This window comes from Sebastes umbrosus, chromosome 11 (assembly GCF_015220745.1).
Source record: "Sebastes umbrosus isolate fSebUmb1 chromosome 11, fSebUmb1.pri, whole genome shotgun sequence".
NCBI classification, from domain to species: Eukaryota; Metazoa; Chordata; class Actinopteri; order Perciformes; family Sebastidae; genus Sebastes; species Sebastes umbrosus.
In genome coordinates, this window is record NC_051279.1 from 12,658,986 (window position 1) to 12,681,574 (window position 22,589).

General features: G+C 39.5%; 2 protein-coding genes across 4 annotated transcripts; both read right to left on the reverse strand.

Annotated features, from left to right (window-relative positions):
* Positions 1 to 2,262: 2,262 nt before the first annotated feature.
* Positions 2,263 to 13,961, reverse strand: ceacam1 (CEA cell adhesion molecule 1). 3 transcript variants are annotated; one of them, XM_037785964.1, is made up of 15 exons: positions 13,740 to 13,961; positions 13,233 to 13,523; positions 11,568 to 11,849; positions 11,199 to 11,462; positions 10,316 to 10,591; positions 9,906 to 10,157; positions 9,371 to 9,646; positions 8,741 to 8,992; positions 7,992 to 8,267; positions 6,038 to 6,289; positions 5,638 to 5,913; positions 5,262 to 5,513; positions 4,880 to 5,161; positions 3,764 to 4,006; positions 2,263 to 2,901 (listed from the first exon to the last, which is right to left on the reverse strand). In XM_037785964.1, exons 1-15 carry the CDS (start codon positions 13,792 to 13,794, stop codon positions 2,816 to 2,818), a joined length of 3,615 nt encoding a protein of 1,204 aa, XP_037641892.1. In that variant the 5' UTR covers positions 13,795 to 13,961; the 3' UTR covers positions 2,263 to 2,815. The 3 variants fall into 3 exon arrangements, with proteins under 3 accessions (XP_037641892.1, XP_037641894.1, XP_037641893.1); XM_037785966.1 differs by lacking the exons at positions 9,906 to 10,157; positions 10,316 to 10,591; XM_037785965.1 differs by lacking the exons at positions 7,992 to 8,267; positions 8,741 to 8,992 and having other exon boundaries at positions 13,740 to 13,960.
* Positions 13,962 to 16,813: 2,852 nt separating this feature from the next.
* LOC119497711 (carcinoembryonic antigen-related cell adhesion molecule 1-like) lies at positions 16,814 to 21,585 on the reverse strand. The gene is made up of 4 exons (XM_037786058.1): positions 21,156 to 21,585; positions 17,532 to 17,813; positions 17,163 to 17,429; positions 16,814 to 17,086 (listed from the first exon to the last, which is right to left on the reverse strand). The coding sequence occupies exons 1-4, from the start codon at positions 21,475 to 21,477 to the stop codon at positions 16,992 to 16,994; spliced, it is 966 nt and encodes a 321-aa protein (XP_037641986.1). The 5' UTR covers positions 21,478 to 21,585; the 3' UTR covers positions 16,814 to 16,991.
* Positions 21,586 to 22,589: the final 1,004 nt, after the last annotated feature.

Genomic DNA, 22,589 nt, shown 5'->3' on the forward strand with positions numbered 1-22,589 from the left:
GATTGATTGTTCGCCTAGCTGCTCAGCATGGGATTTATAATTCACAATATGTGCTATACTCCAACCACCAACCAAGTTAGAAGAGCTTAAACATCCTTTTTGACATCTCATTTTCCTCCCATGTAACAGATGCATACTGAAGACAGAATTTGATCTCAGCTTGGATCAGTGTGACAAAGCATATAACTCAATATGTGTATGTGACATACTTAACCATTTAAAGTAAGATATAATACAAGTTTCACTTGAAACTTAAAAACATGGGCACATCTGGCACCCAGAAGTTCTTGTAGTGCAGGTCAGTATGTGGGTCCTTCACTTTCTCACGACAATGAGCCATTACTCAAAACCACAATCCGTTTTTTTGGCAAAAGTACAATTTCCTTGTTATTCACAATCACCCACTGTGAAAGGTGCCGGTTGGGTAATCTTCATGCTTCATATAACTGGCAGTGGTTGAATGTGTAACGGCTAACATTTCAGACATCCACACCATCCTTTATAAAGAACCAGAACAACAACCATTTCATTTTCTTGCTGGGACTGAAACTTGGGCACATGCAGGATTACTTTACCTGGACTGGCTTAACTACAACATGGGATCAAGGATGTTTTTGCTGTTGGTTCTTGCACTGCTTGTATTTACTGATCACGGCCAAGGTATGGTATACTTTATCAGAATGAGACAAGTTTTAAAAGTGAGTTTACATCCTGTGCAGTTTTATTCTGTGATTTTCCGTTTTTCGTTTTTCATTTTTCAAAGGTGTTCCTGAGACGCATGAAAAATCCTTGGTTGTCAGCGCATTCACTGATGGTATGTGAGATTAATGTTTAAAACACATTTTCCATGAGTGGTTCATTTAAAACAGCAGTGGGTAGAATTGGAGCAAATATGATTATACAAAAACGTACTTTTATAAAACGGTCACTATATCCTGACAGTAGTGCGAGACAGGTAATCTGAAAAAAAAAATCATGTGCCTCTGTGTCTTCCGGTGCTCCTAATGGTATCTGCAAGATTTCACAGACCGGAGGAAAACAACTTTTCAGAGCCGAGCTGGAGTCCGCCGTCCAGCTACCGTTTTCAGAAACATCTTGTAGTGTACTGTTTACCTGTAAAATGAGAAACTTTGTGACTCGGCAGCCATGCTGAGATCAGTTGAGGGAATACCAGGCACCGCCCATCAGTCGGAGCAAACTTTCTCATAATATATTTGATCAGCGCTGCCTAATTTGACCGTTTGATTGGAGTTCGCAAGTGATTTTTTTTAAAGCCTGAAAACAGAGCCATGAGGAGGTGCAGAAGTCTAGTTTTCTCTCAGAGCACTTGAATTACAATATTCTGAAAGGTTATTATGGATTTTTTCCCCAATGATGCCAAAAATATTCTGCCTACTGCAGCTTTAATATTTATTGAGCTGTTGTATTTTGCATTACTTGATTCAATCAAATTATTATCATTAATCTTATTTTTATTAAGTTTCATATCTATTGTGTCGTAGCCTCTGCTGTTGGAGAACAGCTGACAACTACAAAACCAATCAGCATCCCAAGACATCACAACAGGCTGTGTAACTGTAAAGGTGAAAGCAGCATAATCAAGGATACAGTGAATGAAATACACATCTAGTTAGCATCTCATCAGTTTATATGTAAGCACATCCTCAGTATTAGTGGAGTGTATTTTATCCTAATCCATTCTGCTCTTTTGTCCTTGTGTATTTGGGTCTCCCAGGAAAGGGAATGGAGATGACGAACACACGCTGCGTTTGTCAGGAGTCTGGCAGACGCAACAGCAAGCAAGGAAAATGTGAGTCACATGTAGTTTTTGAGATCCATAAAATAACGAAGTAAAACAAACAACAATAAGTAAAATATTTTGGACAGTGAACTTAATTTGTTTTTCTTACCTTATTGCTTTATCTGTCTGGATTTATTCAAACCACAAGTGAAAACACTGTGCCAGAGGAAAAAGAATAAGAATCTGAAGAAGTGCAGAAGATTTTCCAAACCGAAGAAGGGCGGCAACACCAGGAAGTTCGGTCCCAGTGTCCCCATATGAACGACACTAAGAAGCACTATATACAGTACACATAATATCCTTACACTGTATGTAGTGATGTTTATGCAATGATTACTGTCATACATATTTCTTTCTAAGTTTTTTTTATGACAATGTTTCACTCACAAAAGTTGGCATGACTGTAACTTTCTGAATCATCACAAATAAACTGTATCCTCCAAAACAAAGTCACCACAAAATTGATTGTGTTGGTTATTTATTGATTAAGAAATAAATACAGTGAATTAAAGCATCATAAGACTTACATTTAATTACAGTTTTAATATGATCACACATAACAAAAAAGGCCTCCAGGTGTTCAGAGTGAAGAACTGCAGTGGGGTATACAGGTAATTTAGAGGAATACACTTGTTAAACTATGCAAGTATGTTGAATTATTTGTATTAAACAAATCAACATCAACAACCACCACAATAACACAAATACAACTTGTTTTACTTGCTAATAATAAAAAAAATTCACATAAAACACCCAAAATAGGCAATGCATTAATATGATGATTTGTCAGTGTAAATGTTACTATTCTGTATTGTAGATGTTAATGAAAATAAATCTGATTAAAGGAAATATCTAACAACAAACTGAATTTTTCTTTGCCCACAAACAAAACAAAACCCACAAGAACTGTTAACATGGCATCAGATTATTGACTGTACAGTACCTGCCTTTTCATTTTACAGTAATACTGTTCAGACTGTAGAGGGAGCAAGAGGCCTTTCAGTCGGACTGGAATCAGTTGTGCAGCACAGGGACAAACAAAGCAAACAGCATCAACATCAGACCGCCTTGGGATGGGAAGTGGAGGGCAGAGGCGTGAGCTAAGGGCGAGAAAGGGACAGAAATAATGAGAAATAATTCACACGTTAAATACAAAATTGCTTAATACAACATGAGATATCTGTAATTGTATAGCACCTATTCTTATGTGATCACTAGTAAAATGATTTAAAGCTGCAGTCAGTAGCAGTAGCTGAGACAGATAATCTGTGAGAAAAATCAGGTTCCTCTGTGTCCTCCTTTGCCCTTAGTGGCATTTGCAAGTTTCCACCATGCCCGAACAACAACAACCAATCAAAAATCTCTACAATAGCTGTCAATCACTGCTCTCGAAACTCGTGAACTCAATATTCTGTTACTGTAATGCCTATTTCTCGCCTCAAAGGTTTTCAGAAACATCTTGTAGTGTACTGTTTAGCTGGAAAATGAGAAAGTTTGTGGCTCGGCCGCCAGGTTGACAACAGTCGAGCCAAAACCAAGCTCCGCCCAACAACCGGAGCAAACTTTCTCATTTTACAGCTAAACACTAAAATATGTTTCTTTGGAGTTCACAAGTTTTGCGAGCAGTGATTGGCCGCTGCTTTAGAGAGTCCTCGGTTCTGATTGGTAGTTTTCCTTCGGTGCTGTGGCATCTCAACAATGCCATTAGGAGCACCGGAGGACACTTTTTTTTTTTTGCAAATTACATGTCTCATGCACTACTGTCAGGATATAGTGACCGATTTATAAAAATAACTATTTATCATATTTGCTCAAAGTTACCGACTGCAGCTTTAAGTGGACGTAATAATCTTTGTTTTTCAAATATTCCACACTATAAAGCCAACAATTATTTTTCTAATAACACAAACAAATTTTGAATCAAAGTATCACAAAATGACTTCTGAAGTAAGGCTCACTTACCAGTGACAGTGAAGACTTTGGTCTTGTACATTGTGATATTAGTCACAGGGTTCCTCGCCTTGCATGTGTAGTTTCCCTCATTCTCTTTCGTCGCAGGGAAAGAGATAGCAGGGCCGGAATGAAAAGGTGTTGATGACTTGTTGAAGAACCAGTGGAAGTCACAATCTGGCCGAGAATCAGCAGAGCATGTCCAGTACACGAAGGGGCCAACATGACCAGAGATATTCATGCTCAGAGGGCCGTCTGCACACACACAATAAGAGAGAGGGTTGGTCAGAATTATGTACAGAAAAATGATGAATATTGAGTTGCTTTGGCACAAAATGCTAAATTTTTTAAAGTCTAAAGCCACATATGTTCTGAGCATTCAGGTATTTCTGGTCAAACTGAAACCACAGCAATTACTGTTATAGTAAATATTCATTATTATTTGTTCACTTTTGTTAAATTTCCAATCACCAGCTTAGTAGATCTGCTTAACTTTACAACGTGTTTGTAAAATCCACTTAAAATTGAATTTCCCCTCGGGGATCAATAAAGTGCCTTCTTCTTCTGATGGACAGGGTGCTCATGTGTGAGTTAATATCATTGGTAAAGATAGTAGCAGTTATTGAGGAGGTGATGTTTGTGTATTACACCTGATCAAACACCAAATGAGGATATAAAATGTCAAATGATGTATTTGTTTTTTCCTTTACACTACTCTAAGGGAATTAAGTATTAATAATTTTTTATTCAACGTGCGTTAAATTTAGAGGAACAGTCTGTAACAGTCCACCGTTGTTCTCCGACATGCTTGTGAAACTGCGGTAACATGAGCAGTAGAGTGCAAAACCGTGGTACCGCCAGCCACCGTCTGACTTCCGTTGCTCCTAAAGTAGTGTCATTATGGTAAGGACGGCCTCCGAGCGAGGCAAACGGCATTACCACGGTTTTGCACTCGGCGGCTCACGTTATTGCAGTTTTGGAAAGGGAGGAGTGAGTGGAGGGGTATTCAGTTGGTTGCAATCTGCCACCACACCACTAGATGCCGCCACATCCTATACACTATACATTTAAAACCAGTTAAAATTAACTGAATGAGTTAAAACCACAGTTGTTTCCTACAACACTCACAGTTCACCAGGAGCATGTATTCAGGGCTTTTATGTGGACCAGCCTGATTGGTAGCGATACACTGATATGTCCCGTCATTGTACATCGTCAACGGAGTGAAGTGCAGCGTGTTGTTTTCAATGTGGTAGGACATGTGAGGGTTTGAGTGTGTCATGTTGAGGCGCATGTAGTCCTTCATCCAGTACATCATGTCATAGGGCCCAGTAACGTCACAGGTGAGAGTGAAGTTCTCATAGTTTATTGGAACTGTGTTGTTTCTGATCATCACTGACTCAATTGCCTCTGTGGAAAGAAAACACAGTAGAAATCAATCAGTATTTGATCAGTTGTACAGTCACATGATATGCTTTGAAGGAGTCAAACCCATATAGACTTTTCTCACCAATGACTGTGAGCATCTTGGAGCTTGTGCTGTTCTTTCTCGTCACATTATTGTAGGCCTTGCAGGTGTATTCTCCACTCATATTGAAAGTCAAAAGGTCAGTTTTAAACATTGAAGAATTGGCCACGTTGGAGCCATTGAACCACCAGCTGAACTGACTGGGAGGCATCGACATGGCAGAACAGTTGAAGACCGCGTAATGTCCCATCTCAGCAAAAGATGGCCCATCAATCATGGGTGTTTCTGGTCCAACTGCAACAGCAAAGGAGATAGCACGCTCTCATGGTGCCATATTTATCTAAATAACATAGGATGATGCACTACAGTATATAAAACTGCCAGTTACAGTGAAATAAATCCTTTAAATGTTACTCACAGTTCACACGGAGCATGTAAGGAGGGCTGGTCATGTTCCAAACAGCATTAATAGCCTTACACTGGTAGTATCCAGTGTCATAGCGTTCCAGCGGGTTGAAGGTGACGGTCTTGTTATCCATGGAGAAAACAGTTCTGTTGTCTTCATGCAGTGGCTTACCATTTTTCATCCAGTAAACATGCCCAACAGGTCCACTCACATTGCATGTTAGCTTATAGACATTACCTTCTATGGCAGGATTCATTGGTGATTTGACATGAACATATTCTATTTCATCTGAAAACAAAGCAAAAAGCCACAACAGTTATTTAGTTCTCTCCTGAGCCACCTTTCCTGATTGTACATAGGATTTTCTTTTTTTTTTTTTACAGAAATGAAGAAATAGCCATTCAAGTCTCACCAACAACGGTGAGCATTGTGTATGCAGAGCTGTTTTTGCCGGTGATGTTGTTGTAGGCCATGCAGGTGTACTTCCCACTCATGTCTTTGGTAAGAGGTGGGGTGACATACCTCGACGTTCTGGCCACTAGAGAATCATTTAAGAACCATTTGTAGGAGCTGGGAGGGTGTGATGATGCGTAGCAGCTGAATGTGACGTTGTATCCCATCTTCGCTGCATCTGGTCCCTTGATAGTTGGCATCTGTGGTCCATCTAAACAAACGGATATTACCTTAAATCACCTTCACTGAAAACATGATCACATGACTGCCAAGACATTGATATAACGCAGAACTGTGCATGAATGGTCCACCTTTGGATAACCTGACGCCAACAGTCTGATGTTTAGTTCATCTCAGTCTGTATTTCGTGAGGAATCTAGTAGATGCGGCCACATTTTTTAACTGCAGTATTTAGGGTGGAATTCTTCTTTGGTTTTGATTGACTCCCATTTTTCCTATTTTTTGACTGATTGAAAAAGTCCTCCCCCGACACAAGGGGATAAGAGATTAGGGTAAACTGCATGGCGAGTACTTACAAAAAACCGCCAGCGTGAAGTTTTGACTGGTTAAGCTGCTGAGTGGGTTGGAAGCTACACACCGATAGTTTCCATTGTCAGAGTTCATGACAGGATCAAATGTGAGGGTAGCGTTGTCCTTTGAGAAGTTTCTTGTGTTGTCAGCATACAGTGGGGACCAACCATACATCCAGGTAATTGACTCCACACCTCCAACTGTCTCACAGGTTAGAGTGAATGTGTGGTTCAGGATTGGCTGAGCTCCGACAATTTTTATTGACGCCATGGTCACTGGAGCTTTGGAGAATAAAAGGATGGCGGTGATTACAGTAAGCAGAGTGACTCCAAAATATGCATGATACTTTGGCTGTCTGGTTTTGTGAATTTCATTTTTGTGGTAGACTAAATGAATGATACAATACCACTCTCATATTCGTTGAATATGAAGCTACAGCCGGGAGTTGTTTAGCTTAGTTTAGCATAAATAATGGGAACAGGGGGAAACACCTAGCCTGGCTCTTTTCAAAGGTAAGAAAATCTGCTTACAAGCACTTCTAAGACTCAGAAACAAGTACGCAAGTTGCTGGGAGGCGAAGTTTACTACTTTTCTATAGAGCCAGGCTACCTGTTTCCCTCTGCTTCCAGTCTAAAAAAAGCTAACTGTCTCCTGGCTGTAGCTTCATATAGAGTGATATCGATCATGTAACTCTTTTAAAAAGCAAATGAGCATATCTACTGAAATTTCAAACTATTCTTATACAGCAAGTTACCCAAAACGGTGAGCATCGTGTATGCAGAGCTGTTTTTGCCGGTGATGTTGTTGTAGGCCTTGCAGGTGTACTTCCCACTCATGTCTTTGGTAAGAAGTGGTGTGACATACATAGACGTATTGGCCACTAGAGAATCATTGAAGAACCATTTGTAGGAGCTGGGAGGGTTTGATGATGCGTAGCAGCTGAATGTAGCATTGTATCCTGTCTTTGCTGCATTAGGTCCCATGATAGTTGGCACCTGTGGTCCATCTAAACACATGGATATTACCTTAAACCACATTCACTGAAAACATTCATACAACGCAGAACTGGGCATGACTGGAGAAGTCCACCTTTGGATAACCTGACATCTATAATCTGATGTTTAGTTCATTTCAGTCTGTATTTTGTGATGAATCTACTAGATGTGGCCACATTTGTTAATGTCTCATCTAAATCCTCCTTAGATATTGATTTCCTACATTTTTCAGAATTGCTTTTTTTAACTGCAGTATTTAAGTGTTTGGGGTGGAAGTCTTCCTTGGTTTTGGTTGAATCAAATTTTTTTCTTTTTGAGAGATTGAAAAAGTCCTCCCCCGACAAAAGGGGATAAGAGATTAAGGTAAACTGCATGGCGAGTACTTACAAAAAACCGCCAGCGTGAAGTTTTGACTGGTTAAGCTGCTGAGTGGGTTGGAAGCTACACACCGATAGTTCCCATTGTCAGAGTTCATGACAGGATCAAATGTGAGGGTTGCGTTGTCCTTTGAGAAGTTTCTTGTGTTGTCAGCATACAGTGGGAACCAACCATACATCCAGGTAATTGACTCCACACCTCCAACTGTCTCACAGGTTAGAGTGAATGTGTGGTTCAGGATTGGCTGAGCTCCGACAATTTTTATTGACGCCATGGTCACTGGAGCTTTGGAGAATAAAAGGATGGCGGCGATTACAGTAAGCAAAGTGACTCCAAAATATGCATGATACTTTGGCTGTCTGGTTTTGTGAATTTCATTTTTGTGGTAGACTAAATGAATGATACAATACCACTCTCATATTCGTTGAATATGAAGCTACAGCCGGGAGTTGTTTAGCTTAGCTTAGCATAAATAATGGGAACAGGGGGAAACACCTAGCCTGGCTCTTTTCAAAGGTAAGAAAATCTGCTTACAAGCACTTCTAAGACTCAGAAACAAGTACGCAAGTTGCTGGGAGGCGAAGTTTACTACTTTTCTATAGAGCCAGGCTACCTGTTTCCCTCTGCTTCCAGTCTAGAAAAAGCTAACTGTCTCCTGGCTGTAGCTTCATATAGAGTGATATCGATCATGTAACTCTTTTAAAAAGCAAATGAGCATATCTACCGAAATTTCAAACTATTCTTATACAGCAAGTTACCCAAAACGGTGAGCATCGTGTATGCAGAGCTGTTTTTGCCGGTGATGTTGTTGTAGGCCTTGCAGGTGTACTTCCCACTCATGTCTTTGGTAAGAAGTGGTGTGACATACATAGACGTATTGGCCACTAGAGAATCATTGAAGAACCATTTGTAGGAGCTGGGAGGGTTTGATGATGCGTAGCAGCTGAATGTAGCATTGTATCCTGTCTTTGCTGCATTTGGTCCCATGATAGTTGGCACCTGTGGTCCATCTAAACACATGGATATTACCTTAAACCACATTCACTGAAAACATTCATACAACGCAGAACTGGGCATGACTGGAGAAGTCCACCTTTGGATAACCTGACATCTATAATCTAATGTTTAGTTCATTTCAGTCTGTATTTTGTGATGAATCTACTAGATGTGGCCACATTTGTTAATGTCTCATCTAAATCCTCCTTAGATATATTGATTTCCTACATTTTTCAGAATTGCTTTTTTTAACTGCAGTATTTAAGTGTTTGGGGTGGAAGTCTTCTTTGGTTTTGGTTGAATCAAATTTTTTTCTTTTTGAGAGATTGAAAAAGTCCTCCCCCGACAAAAGGGGATAAGAGATTAAGGTAAACTGCATGGTGAGTACTCACAATAAACCGCCAGCGTGAAGTTTTGACTGGATACGCTGCTGAGTGGGTTGGAAGCTACACACCGATAGTTTCCATTGTCAGAGTTCATGACAGGATCAAATGTGAGGGTAGCGTTGTCCTTTGAGAAGTTTCTTGTGTTGTCAGCATACAGTGGGGACCAACCATACATCCAGGTAATTGACTCCACACCTCCAGCTGTCTCACAGGTTAGAGTGAATGTGTGGTTCAGGATTGGCTTAGCTCCGACAATCTTGATTGACGCCATGGTCACTGGAGCTTTGGAGAATAAAAGGATGGCGGCGATTACAGTAAGCAGAGTGACACCAAAATATGTATGATACATTGGCTGTTCTGACCAGGACTAGACTAAATGAACATTTCAGGAAATTCTATTTGCTTTCTTAGATGAGAACATCGATAAACCTCTCAAATCTGCCCGTTGAGTATGAAACTTAAACTGAGTTAAATGCTTGCTAGCTGTAGCAAATGAGCGAATCTCCACAAAGTGTCAAACTATTCTTATACAGTAAGTTACCCAAAACAGTGAGCATTGTGTATGCAGTGCTGTTTTTGCCGGTGACGTTGTTGAAGGCCATGCAGGTGTACTTCCCACTCATATTGAAGGTCAGCGGTCCAATCGTTAAATCTGAGTAGGTAGCCACCAGTGAACCATTGTGGTACCAGCTGATGTGGCTGGGAGGACGAGAGGCACTTGAGCAGTTGAGGGTTGCCAGTGTTCCTGTCAGAGCCATGGACGGCCCTTCAATTACTGGTTTCATTGGGCCATCTTTTCATATCAGACAATAAAGTTAAAAGGTTACATGTTTTAATATATTTGCTTTTTGTGTATCTACGAGAGAGAGAAAGAGAGAGAGAGAGAAAGAGAAAGAGAGAGAGAGAAAGAGAGAGAGAGAGAGAGAGAGAGAGAGAGATGAAAATACTTACAATTTACGACAACTGTGTAGGGGCTGCTGGTCATGTTGCTCACAGGATTAAAAGCCTGACACTGATAATCTCCATTATCTGACTGTTGGACTGGGTTGATAATCAGTGTCTTGTTGTTCATGTCAAAGGTTGTTGTATTGTCAGCAGTAATAAGTTGACCATTCCTCCACCACTGAATGCTGGTAAAAGATCCATTCACTTCACAATGCAGAATTAACTGCTCATGAAGTATTACTGGTCCACCTGTGTGATTCACCACGACTGCTGCTATTGGCTCTATAGGAGGAGAAGGGAATTGAATATGGCATATGTCACTGAAAATGGTAAATAGTTTGACATTTTGGGGAATACGCTTATAAAACCTTTTCTCGCCTAGAGTTATAGGAGAAGATTGATACAACTCCCATATCCATTAAATATGAAGCTACAGCTAACAGCCGGTTAACTTAGCTTTGCATAAAAACTCACCCCGAAGGTAACAGAATCTGCACACCAGCACCTCTACAGCTCACTAATTACCACATTTTATCTCATCGGTTTATTACATACAAAAACCAAAGTGTAAAAATTTGTCTCAGCAGGTTGCCTGGCAACATCATGGTATTTCAGGAAGTCACAGCCAAGGACTGCCTGGCACAAAACCCTGTAAAACCACAACTATTTGTTTTCACACTTTGGTATTTGCATGGATTAAGCAAACAAGATATTAGTGTGATTTAAAGGTGTTGCCAGACAGATTTTGTTATTTTCGGACAGAGGCAGACTAGCTCTTTCCCCGTAAACTAAGTTAACCCGCTGCTGGCTGGTAAATAGTCTTTGCTGAGAGAAACAAAATCAAAGGTGCAAAAAATGACCCTCTAAAATACAACAAATCCAACCTTACCCACAATCTTGATCATTGCACTTTTGCTGCTGAACCTGGCCGTGACTGTGTTGTGAAATACGCATCGGTAATTTCCCGAGTTGCTCTTTGTAACCCTCTCTAGTTGAAGCTGTGCGCCAAAATGATTTAGGTACACCCCATCAACCATCCACTGGATCATCGCTTGAGGGCTGGACTCCGCTGAGCATGACAGTGTGATGTTAGATCCGGTTATGTAGGCGGACTTCATGGGCATGATCATCATCGTTATGTTACTTGGACCATCTGATGAAGAGGGAACATTGTTTTTGGGGTTTATCTTGAGTGAATGTTTTTATACATACAGGTAAGCATATATATATATACAGTATTTCTTTAGTGTAAACTCACAGCTGATGTTCAGATATACAGGGAGACTGATTTCATGGCTCACACCATTGGACACATTGCACCTGTACGACCCCTCGTCATAGCGGGTCACCCTGACTATGGTGATAGTGGCGCCTCCATCGCTGAGCTGTGCTCCCCCACTGGCTGTGACCACGGAGTTGCCCTTCAGCCAAACGTAAGACAGGGACGAGCCGTTGAGCACGGAGCACATGAGAACTGCTGTGTCATTGAACTCCACCAGGTGGGTTGCGTTTGCCCTCAGAGTCACATTTGAAATAGGCACTGCAAAGAAGGAAATAAGCTATTTGTTAGGTTTTGTGGAAATGTGGGATTTCAGTGAACAAGAAATGTTGTGTCTTCTCTCAATAGCAGGCAGAGGTGGAAACGTGACTCATATGACTTGAATTGAAGTCTGACTCAAACCAAAGTTTTTATTAACCTAAAAATAGCCTTAAATATTGGTCTAATGGTCGGCAAGTCCAACACTTCGGTCCCAACTGAAATATCTCAACAACTATTGGATGGTTTGCCAACAAACATTCATGAGAGAGACATTCATGTCCACTTGAGGTTAAATTGTAATGACTTTGATCCCTTAACATTTCACCTGGCCACATCAGGTCAAAATTTTAATTTGTCCAATATTTGGCTAAATATCTTCAAAACTAGTGACATTCCCATCATCCTCAGCTGTACTTTAGAGTAAGTGCTTAATTTAATAATATAATAAGGAACACTGACATTAGCATTTAGTTCAAGTACAGCCTCGGAGAGTTTACATCACTAGATGCAAACTCTTAATATTGTTTTAGACGGTACTTTACTTATGTACAAGTGACTAATAGGGTCGATTTGGACTAAATGTACGACATGACAGCTCCCCAACAGTGAAGCCAAAACATCTCGATCTTGGCTGGCTGCAGTACAGGTCATACATCCCTCCCTCTCCATGTTAGTGGATGGAGCATGGGCCAAACTAAAAAGTCACGTCAAATAAAATTTTCCCAAAGATGTTTTCTGTCATTTTAAGTAGTTCTTATTAAACCGATATATGTTCAAGTGTTCATTTTTCTGATACGTTTGGTTTTAATTAGTTATTTGATGCAATAAAAAGGGGATGAGACATCATGATTGACAGCTGTGAGTCTCTCTCGCTGACAAGCTGTGGCCGTGCTCGGCACGCGATTGGTTCGGGCGGGTGACCTCGATACTGCGGCTACACCGCCCGATCACTTATGTACAGACTCTGACTTTAAATGACGTCAAAATCCTAAGATGGCAGCTCTTGTATCCGGGATATTTTGGCTTCACTTCTCTACAATGGGAGGAAGTGGAGACACGTCGTCCATCTTTATATACACTCTATGATCTGGACTAATAACTTAACTAAAAACCTGAGACCAACTTAGGACTCGAGCAAAGCTGACTCGATCTGCTAGCTGTTGCCAAAGGCAAGGTGACTGTACAGTAAAAGCTACAGACCCCCACTCTGCTCTAGTTTTTTGTCTTGCAAATCATAACGTGGCAAACACAGAAGACATCGGAATATGCAAATACTCCCTGCTCGTTGCTGGATCTTTAATGTTAGCAGTTCTTTTCAATTCAATAGAAGAGGCGAGCATATGAGGGAGTGAGTAAAGATGAAAGTGATAAAGTGGTCCTTACCTTGGACTGACAGTGTTAACTGAGCGCGAAAAGAATTCACTCCCTGTAATAGGTACAATCCAGACTCTTCCAGCTGTAGTGACTTTATAGTCAATGATGAAGTGGTTGGATTGAATGTAACCCTGTCAAGCAAAGTGTTAATTATGATAGGACCTCCCGGTATTATGAACACAATGATATTATTTCCGAACAGCCATGCCCCTGTGGTGACATTTTCCCGGCTGAAAAGTGTGACATTGCTGCCCACTGGTAACGGGTTCTCAGAGGCATATATCTCCTGGATACCTGCAGCTAGAAACAGAAAGAAAAGAACATTCAGTCAGCCTGAAATGTAGATTTTAGCAAATATTGCTAAAACATTGGTCAAAGCACTTACAAACACAAAATAGCACATTTAAAACCTTTTTATCAATAAGATCTACAAACTGGTTTCTCATCGTCTGAACTGAATCAATATAATAAAAAAAAATGTAAAATGAATTTGAGTTCAAAATAATTCAGTCTTACCTGCTGCAAAGGTTGTCGTGGCCAGGATCAGGACAAACACCACTGGAGACCCCATTTTACTCTTAGGTTTCTTTTTAGTTGGAGCCTTCCTTGCCTGCTAAATGGATTTGACTCTGGCTGTGATAAATATAAATCTGGCGATATTGTATGGTCACGGCCGCCTTTTGATCAGCAAATATTTGCTCTACTTCACTCAAGCGTTCTGTTCTCATGATGTAAATGCTTACCCTTAGCATCGCCACACCTTGTTTTGCCCTCCTCCACACCGGTCCACACCAGGGAGTGTCCATTTACTGTAAACCTCGCCTGTTCCACAACTTTTAACCAACCAGAGGAAGGGATGGTGGATATTTTGTAAGTGCACTGTAGAAACCTTAAGCGATGACCCATTCAGTAGACTGCAAAGTATAATGTGGGGCTTACACAACATGTCTTCCCACATTGCAGGTGGAATAAACATTGGAAACTTAAAGAAAAGACTGCTAATGAAAAGTAAAACTTTGGGTCGAGGTCTTACAAAGTCAGTTAAGCACATTTTTGGATCCTTTTAAATATATATATATATAATTGGTCACAGCACATCTATACCAATAAATGTCTTGTTAGTTATTAGATAACCAGCTGCATCATTAATAACAATATTGACAGGATTTAATGGAGGACAATACACCATCTGTCCGTCCCTAAGCTAAATGTTTCTCTTTCTCTCTCTTTGTTTAATGTAATCCACAGAATTAATATCCTATTTGTTCATGAACAAAGGAGGTAAGAACGTTTTTATTTTCATTTTACATAAGAGCATTGAAACTTTTGAAATTGCCAAGTACCTTTAAAGAATATAACAATAGTTGTTTTTTCCTATTGACCATCAGCGGCCATTAATGACTTTCATATTTCTTTTGAGCTCAGCCACAAAAAAAAATCAACATTTCCCCATTGTTTAAGACGGCATTTAAATCCACCATTGCAACATGAGGGGAATTTTTCTCAGTTTTATATTAAACAAATAATCTTATTCAAATAATGACAGTAATTCAAGTGGAAATCATCATTGCTATACAGATCACGAATGACCAACAAAAACTTAATGGTTAAACATTTCAAGACGCTGCGGCATTTTTATTAGGTAAGAATTTTAAATAATTTTTTGGCTGGGTAGTACAGTTAATCTACCTGTATCTGATTGTTGTGTTTGAGGTATGGGGCTGTGCAAAGTATTTTCGGTTCACTTTTAGTACTCCTTATCAGCCAGAATTCATTGTTTGATTAGTGAGCATATTACAACACACCGGGTCAACGACAAAAATATTTGACATGAGTAACGTTAATCAAATTTGCTTATAATAATCTTCATTTTTCAAATTAAAGAAGTCATATCAAGATTGGAGTGGTTTTGAATGCTGTATTACTGCTTAAAGGTTCGCTGTATCCAGTTTATTTCATTGCATCACAGTCATTCATGGACTGAATGAGCCACCAACATCTGTGAAAGAGAGGCCGTTATTAAAGTTATTAGTCATGTTAGTTATATTATTGTATGCAAGTTAGTAAAAGTGTCAGTGTAATTCTTCGTACTGTAAATTCCTTTTGCCTCAAACCTTATTTGGCAAAACAAATAAGTTGTGTATAAACTGTCTAGAACAGGATTGCCTGTATCAGAATTGGTTAATCAATTGAAAAAAAAAAAAAAGTCCATTTCCCATTCTACTAGTTTTTTATATGCATCTCATCACATATTTATACTCTTGTGTGCTATGATATTTTCTGATATGTGATTTTTTTTTTAACTTTATTTGTACTAGTTATTTTTATATGTGCCTTATCTATTATATTTATGGTACCTTCTGGAAATAGTGGTGATAGGTTACCCATGGAAATATCTACTCTTGTACTTTTGACTTTTTGTATCTCGTAATAGAAATGTATTTCTTTATATTATAATATATATACTGCAATATAAATATTACAATATAAAGAAATATAACATAAGTATTATATTATTTATATTGCAATATAAATATTATAATATAAAGAAATACATTTATATTGAAATACTTATATATGAAGTTGCTAGTACCTATTATCTTGTGTGATTCTTTACTAATCAGCACCAGATGATTAAGACATACCTGATGGCAATCAAGCCCAAAGTGAATCTGATGACGCCAAATGCGAAACACATAGTTCACTCTTTCTTGAATTCTTAATGTAATTTGCCAATAAATCTATAGCATCTATGCCAGTACCCTGGTGTGAGATAGAATTTTGATTTCTTATGATTTCATTTAGTTACAGTAAATGAAATATCTTTGGGTATCTTTGGATAAAACAAGCTGTTTGAATCTTTCAACTTGTTCTTTAGAAGGTTATGATGGGAATCTGTCACTATTTTCAGGCATTTCATAAACTAAACTTTTAATTGCTTAAATAACTGTCATAGTAATCAATAATGAAAATAATCCCAGGTTACAGCTTGTTACATCATTTATGTCAGTTACGTCTCGACAGGAAATTAAGTCATTAACTCATTATATCATGTTCAAGACTTGATCTGATCTGAATTCATTTAGAAATGTCACAATTTTTATGGAATAATATATTTTTTTTCCTTTTCTGAGAGAAAAATGTTATACAAACTATGAAGACTTTAAAGAGGACCTATTATACTCATTTTCAGGTTCATACTTGTATTTTGGGTTTCTATAAGAAGATGTTTAGATGCTTTATTGTTCAAAAAACTCTTTGCTTTTCTCATACCGGTTGTGCTGCAGCACCTCTTTTCACCCTCTGTCTGAAACGCTCTGTTTGAGAACCTGCCCCGCCCTTCCTAAGTCTGCTCTGATTGGTGAGCTGGCCCACTGTTGTAATTGGTCAACCGAACCCAACCCTTCGGACTCTGCTTCAGCTCCGCTCTAACAAGCTTTGTTTGAGGGCGTGCCAAATTAGCCGCTAGGCAGGTATTATGCAAATGTGTTACTTGGTGACATCACCACGTTACAGAAGAAAAGGCGGGACTTCAAGCAAGGCGTTTCAGGCAGTTCAGGAGCAGTGTTTCTGTGGGGGAGAGTAACTTCCTTTGGCGTGGACTTTGGGCTTTGTAACTTTGCAAACTTTTTACATGCACAAAAAAACTATAGAACACACTGAAGGAGAGGGAAAAACTGTGAAAGCATAATAGGTCCTCTTTAATGTCAATCCATAAATTAGAATATTATTTTGAAGCGTGTGAATGAATGACAAGAAGACGTTATTCTACAACTTGCCTGGCAATGAGGAGAGGAACCCAACCAACAGTAGCAGCGGCAGGAGCCACACATTGACTGCCTGTTGTTCAGACCCTGAAGACTCTGTAGAGACAAACCAATGTGAAGAACAGATGGAGTAATTTAGAGGTTGAAGTCACTTTAGTGAAAACAAACTCACTTCCTATCATGATGTGTGCGGTGATATTGCTGTTCATGTTGGTGTGAGTGTTGAAGGCCAGACAGGAATATGGACCGCTTTGGTCCTCGCCAACATTGAACAGCTCCAACAATGGACCCGTAGTTTTCACAAGCTCTCCTCTGAAAGCCCACTGAAGCTGAGCTGGAGGATCGGACTCAGCTGAACAGAGCATGGTCAGATTGGATCCAATGGGAAAGGACGTTGTGTTCTGTCCATTCACTGTTAGCGCCATGTTTTCTGGACCATCTGAGAAAGAAACAGAAAGAAAAGCAGCATTTAAGAGCTCTCTTAGTAATGGAACTGGACAATTATAGCAAATTATGATTGAAATGACACTGTCCTACTCACAGCTGATAGTAAAGTTTACTGGATCACTGGTTCCATTACTGATGGGATTGAACACATGACACCTGAATGGTCCCTGGTCGTAGCGGGTCACATTGACTATAGTGAGCGTGGAGTTTCCATCAGTGAGCTGAACTCTATCACTGGCTGTAACCTCAGAGCTGTCGTTCATCCAGATGAAAGACATGGAGGATCCAGAGGAGACGGAGCACCTGACGACCGCTGAACTGTTGAACTCCATCAGGTTGGTTTGATTGGTTCTTAACGTCACATTTGAGATGGGCTCTATGGAAGACAAGTGGATCAAGATGTTTCAACATAGGAACAGAATACATATAAAATAATGGATCTTAATGTTTCATAAGCCTACACTTTGTGGCCATTTTATTAGGTACACCTGTAAAATCGAATGCAGTACAATAGTCCAATACAGCAGCCTTGCCACATTATCGACAACGCGTCCTCATTCCAACTCATCATATACCGACGCCTTGTCAGACCCCTCGTTGTCACTTGCAGCTCGTTAAGCATGTGTCCTTGATGTCACCTCCACGCCTGCTCGGTGTGCGTCTTTTCGCTTTTAAAGCTAGGTCACCACAGTCCAGGCGCACTTGAGCATTTAATATTGATGCACTGCAGATGGGTTTACATTGTGGTTAATGGAAAGCCTGGTGCGCTTCATACCGGCGCTAAAGGGTGCCTTAAGCGTCGGTATGACAGTGTCAAAATTATAGGAATCATAAAAGTAGACTTTGAATTGGACTGCACATGTGTACATAATAAAGTGGACACTGAGTATACAGTTATATATAATTTCTAATAATACAAATACTGTATTTGCAAGAACAGACTTGACGTATTAATAGAAAGTACTTTCTCAATGACTTACATTATTGACCACAGACTTGATGACTTATTTAAAATTAAGCAGTCATTAATAAAGGATCCATCCACTAAAATGATCTTTCAGCTCTGGTGTTAATAAGTGGATAATTTATTTATTTTTGTGCGGATACTCTACATCTTTTTCTTCTAGATGAATCAAAGAGCTAGCTGAAAGAGACAAAGTGTGATGCTAAAGGATAAACCACCGACTCAAATGATGCTCTTTTATTATTGATATATAAAGTATTAAAAATAATGTATTAACCATTAATAAAGATATTTGCTACAAACTAAAAAGTGTTTTATGAGAAAGTGGTTTGATAACTTTGTACTCTATTGTAATGTTGTATGCAGTCTATATTTAAAGCAGCAGTGGGTAGAATGGAAATATGATTGAAAAGAGTTATTTTTATAAAACGTCACTATATCCTGACAGTAGTGCATGAGACAGGTAATCTGAAAAAAATCATGTGCCTCTGTGTCCTCCGGTGCTCCTAATGGCATCTGCAAGATTTCACAGACCGGAGGAAAACAACCAATCAGAGCCGAGCTGGAGCCTTGATGTCTCTGAGCAGCTGTCAATCACTCATGAACTCCGAACAAACGATCAAACTAGGCAGCGCTGATCAAATATGAATCAATATTCTGTTACTCTAATACCTATTTCTCGCCTCAAATGTTTTCAGAAACATCTTGTAGTGTACTGTTTAGCTGTAAAATTAGAACGTTTGTGACCCGGCAGCCATGTTGAGATCAGTTGAGGAAATTCCAAGCACCGCCCACCAGCCGGAGCACAGCCAATAAGAACTCTCTCTCTGAAATGACCTGTCACAGGCTAGATTTTTTAAAGCCTGAAAACAGAGCCATGAGGAGGTGCAGAAATCTAGTTTTCTCTCAGAACACTTGAATTACAATATGCTGAAAGATTATTATGGAATTTTTGCCCAATGATGCCAAAAACATTCTGCCTACTGCAGCTTTAAATGACCCTAATCACATGAGGTAAAATGAAAAACATGGTATGTTCATATCTATCTTATACAACATGCTGATGTCATTCTTGTTGTTTTGTATAGGAAGGCAGGGGCGTGCACGGAGCTATTGACCCAGCAGAAATAGGCTCAGTGAAACTGGAGGAACAAGAAAACAAAAGGACAAGTTAAAGGTGAGTGATGACGACAGAAACCATCCAGAGGAAAAAGGACAGCAAAACCATAACACACGCAGGCTCTCACAGCAAGTAACGAGTTTGTTGGTTGTCAGTCCAAATATCTCAAGGCAAATGTGAATTCCTTTAAGACCTTTGTGACTATTGTTTAGGGATGCTCGTGTTTCATTACAACAGAAACCCGTTCCAGTAAAAGGGCAGTGTAAACAATTCATCAGCACATTTTTCTCTGCCTCCCCCCTCTAGGCGTTTAGCTGTACTTGTTCAAAGAGTTGATGTTCACTTTCTTTTATGCTTCTATATGTTTGTTTGTATGTTCTAATCACGTTTAATATAATTCTCGTATTTGTTTGGCTGTTGTTTGTCCACGTCTTTATTTGTTATATAGATTAGATATACTGTATGCTTGTCTTGTTTTGCTGTCTCTGTCTACACCACCTCTTTTATTACATTTTCAGACAGCCTCTGAAACAGATTTCCTTGTTGACTGTACATATTATCAACACAATTGCGTGCGTCATTCAGGTTGAATAAATAATATAAAAAATTACATATACATATTTTTAAGTGACAGCATCAGAAGCGACATTACTTACATTACATTAGCACAACAGTCTTAAAGAAACAAATCATATTTTTTAGGTAATAGGTTTATTTGGATTAAGAGGGAGACTTTTTATTTTTTATTTTACTTGACAATGCCCAGAGTTTGTTCAAAGCCTTCGAAGCAATAACCCAATTTAAAGTCAGTAATAAGGATGAATATAGAAAAGGAAATGCCAATGAGGGCTCTAAAGTCTCTGTGACAGAAAACCTTCCACCGCTGAAGCAGTGTTGGAATGTAACTAAGTACATTTACTCAAGTACTGTACTTCAGTACAATTTTGACTTTTACTTGTAATTCACTCAAGTATTTCCATTTTCTGCTTCTTTAGACTTCTACTCCACTTCATTTCAGAGAGAAATATTGTACATTTTACTCCACTACATCTATTTTACAGTTATAGCTAGTACATTTTGCTGATAATACTTCTGTACTTTTACTTAAGTAATATTTTAAATTGGGACTTTAACTTGTAATGGAGTATTTTTAGACTGTGGTATTTCTACTTTTACTTAAGTAAAGTATCTGAGTACTTCATCCACCACTGCGCTGAAGTGTCCTTTAAACAAGATATCCAATCTGCACCAAATAATACTGCTAATAATGAAAATTATAACAAATGTTTATGGGCAGTTGTGGAATAAGTCCCAAAAATATCCTACTCAAAAATAGAGGTTCCTTTCTCAAATATGACTCAAACCAGTACTATTTCAACTTTCTAAAACGTATCAAGTGAGTTGATTTAAAATTGTTGGATCTGATCTTTTCTATGCAGTTCATTAAGGCAGAGAAGATGGGTGTTGTGTTATTTCTGTTGGAAACACTTCATAAAGTAAATCCAGATTTCAGTTCTTGTTGCTGCTAACCAAACTCCAATGGGCTGGTTTCTAATGCGATGTTAAGTAGAGGCTATAGAGTTTCTAATGGATGAAATATGGAAATCAGTTACTGAACATTTGTTTAGCCTCACCCAGAACAGTGATGGAAGCACTGGCCTTCAGCTGGGGGTCAGTGCTCTGCACAACGTAGACTCCCGAGTCAGCCACCGTGACAGAGCTCAGGGTGAGAGCTCCAGTGAGGACGTTGACTGACGCCCTGCCGCTGTGACTCGGGAAGACTGCCTGCTGGCGCCCCAGCCAGTTGAGGATGAGGGACTCTCCCACTGCCCAGCTTCCACTATTCAGAGTCGTCGAAGGAGACAGAGACAGCGTCACAGAGTCGCCGACTACAGCAGGGTTGATGGAGGGCTGGACCTCCACGGCAGCAGAGGCACCTGAAGAAGAGAACAACATTTGTTATTAACTATAATATACTGTAAATGACACACACTACCATTTTAACTAGAATAATGAAGCTATCATATTCCCAAATTCATCAGCTATAACTGAGCCTACCTTGCATTAAAGCCAGCAATATAATAGCCAGAAGGGTTCCTTCACTTTTCTTCTCCATTTTGTATTGAAGGTATGAAGATGTCCTCACTATTTCTCCTCTATTATATACATATGTCCAGCCCCTTACCCATAAATACCTAAAGCAGCAACCCCAGTTCTTATCTGCAGGTGGTTTCTGGTTATTTGGTGTTCACTCTTGTCAAACTTACAAAAGGTGCATTACATTTTCCGTTTACTATCTTGGGTGAAGTTCTGTTAATGGCCGATGAGCAAAATGACAAATTATGACAGAAGGTATGCGAGGCTGAATTGGGTGGTGGGGGGTTGGGGGGGGTTGTGTGTGGGGTTATTTATCCAGTTTTCATTTGTTCTTAGCCAAATAAGAAAAACATTTTGCGGAAGCATTATGATTTTTTTTTTCCTGCTTATCCCTGCCCTGACCCTTAATGGGTAACGGTAAGCTTTTGGGGAGGTTTTGTATCATCATTCCACCCCTATTCCATAAGTTTCGGTTTAGCCATGATAGTTTCGGCTCTTTTTTTCCCTGTGTGTGTCAAAGACAAAGATTTCCCCTTGATTCCAGCAGCTTTACACTCAAAATAAATACACCTGCAGCAGCTTTGTGGAGTATATGTTTACTGATAATGTCTATTCTGTTCTGTGTACTCAGTATACTGAATCTTGAAAGTAGCTACACAGCGACAAGCGTTTAGTTTTCATTCATGAGACAGAACACAATATGCTGTGTCATAGGACCGGCCAGCAGATGAATTTGTATTTTCCCAATTCAATCACTGCACCTCTCTTCTCTTTCAGTTATTAAGTAATGCTGCTTTTTTTTAGCCTTACAGGTTGAGTAGGCAAACCATTATACCTTTCACAATGGCACTCAGTAAACACCTGCGGCCGTATTTGAGCTGCGGTGGTGCAAAGTTCAGTATCTGAGCACACACAGGAGGTGAGATTGATGACTGGGCTGCGTTATTTGTAGAGCATGAAGGTAGGAGTAG

Bases quoted from the DNA above. Each gene is read 5' to 3' on its own strand.
- ceacam1 (XM_037785964.1), bottom strand. From the start codon at position 13,794: ATGGGGTCTCCAGTGGTGTTTGTCCTGATCCTGGCCACGACAACCTTT. The intron at 10,158-10,315 runs GTAAGTATTTTC...TGATATGAAAAG, and splicing joins CTACACAGTTGTCGTAAATT to ATGGCCCAATGAAACCAGTA. The intron at 5,514-5,637 runs GTGAGTAACATT...TTGCTGTTGCAG, and splicing joins TTACATGCTCCGTGTGAACT to TTGGACCAGAAACACCCATG.
- LOC119497711 (XM_037786058.1), bottom strand. From the start codon at position 21,477: ATGTTGTTCTCTTCTTCAGGTGCCTCTGCTGCCGTGGAGGTCCAGCCC. The intron at 17,814-21,155 runs GTGAGGCTAAAC...TGTCTTCCATAG, and splicing joins TGCTTCCATCACTGTTCTGG to AGCCCATCTCAAATGTGACG. The intron at 17,087-17,162 runs GTGAGTTTGTTT...TTGTCTCTACAG, and splicing joins CGCACACATCATGATAGGAA to AGTCTTCAGGGTCTGAACAA.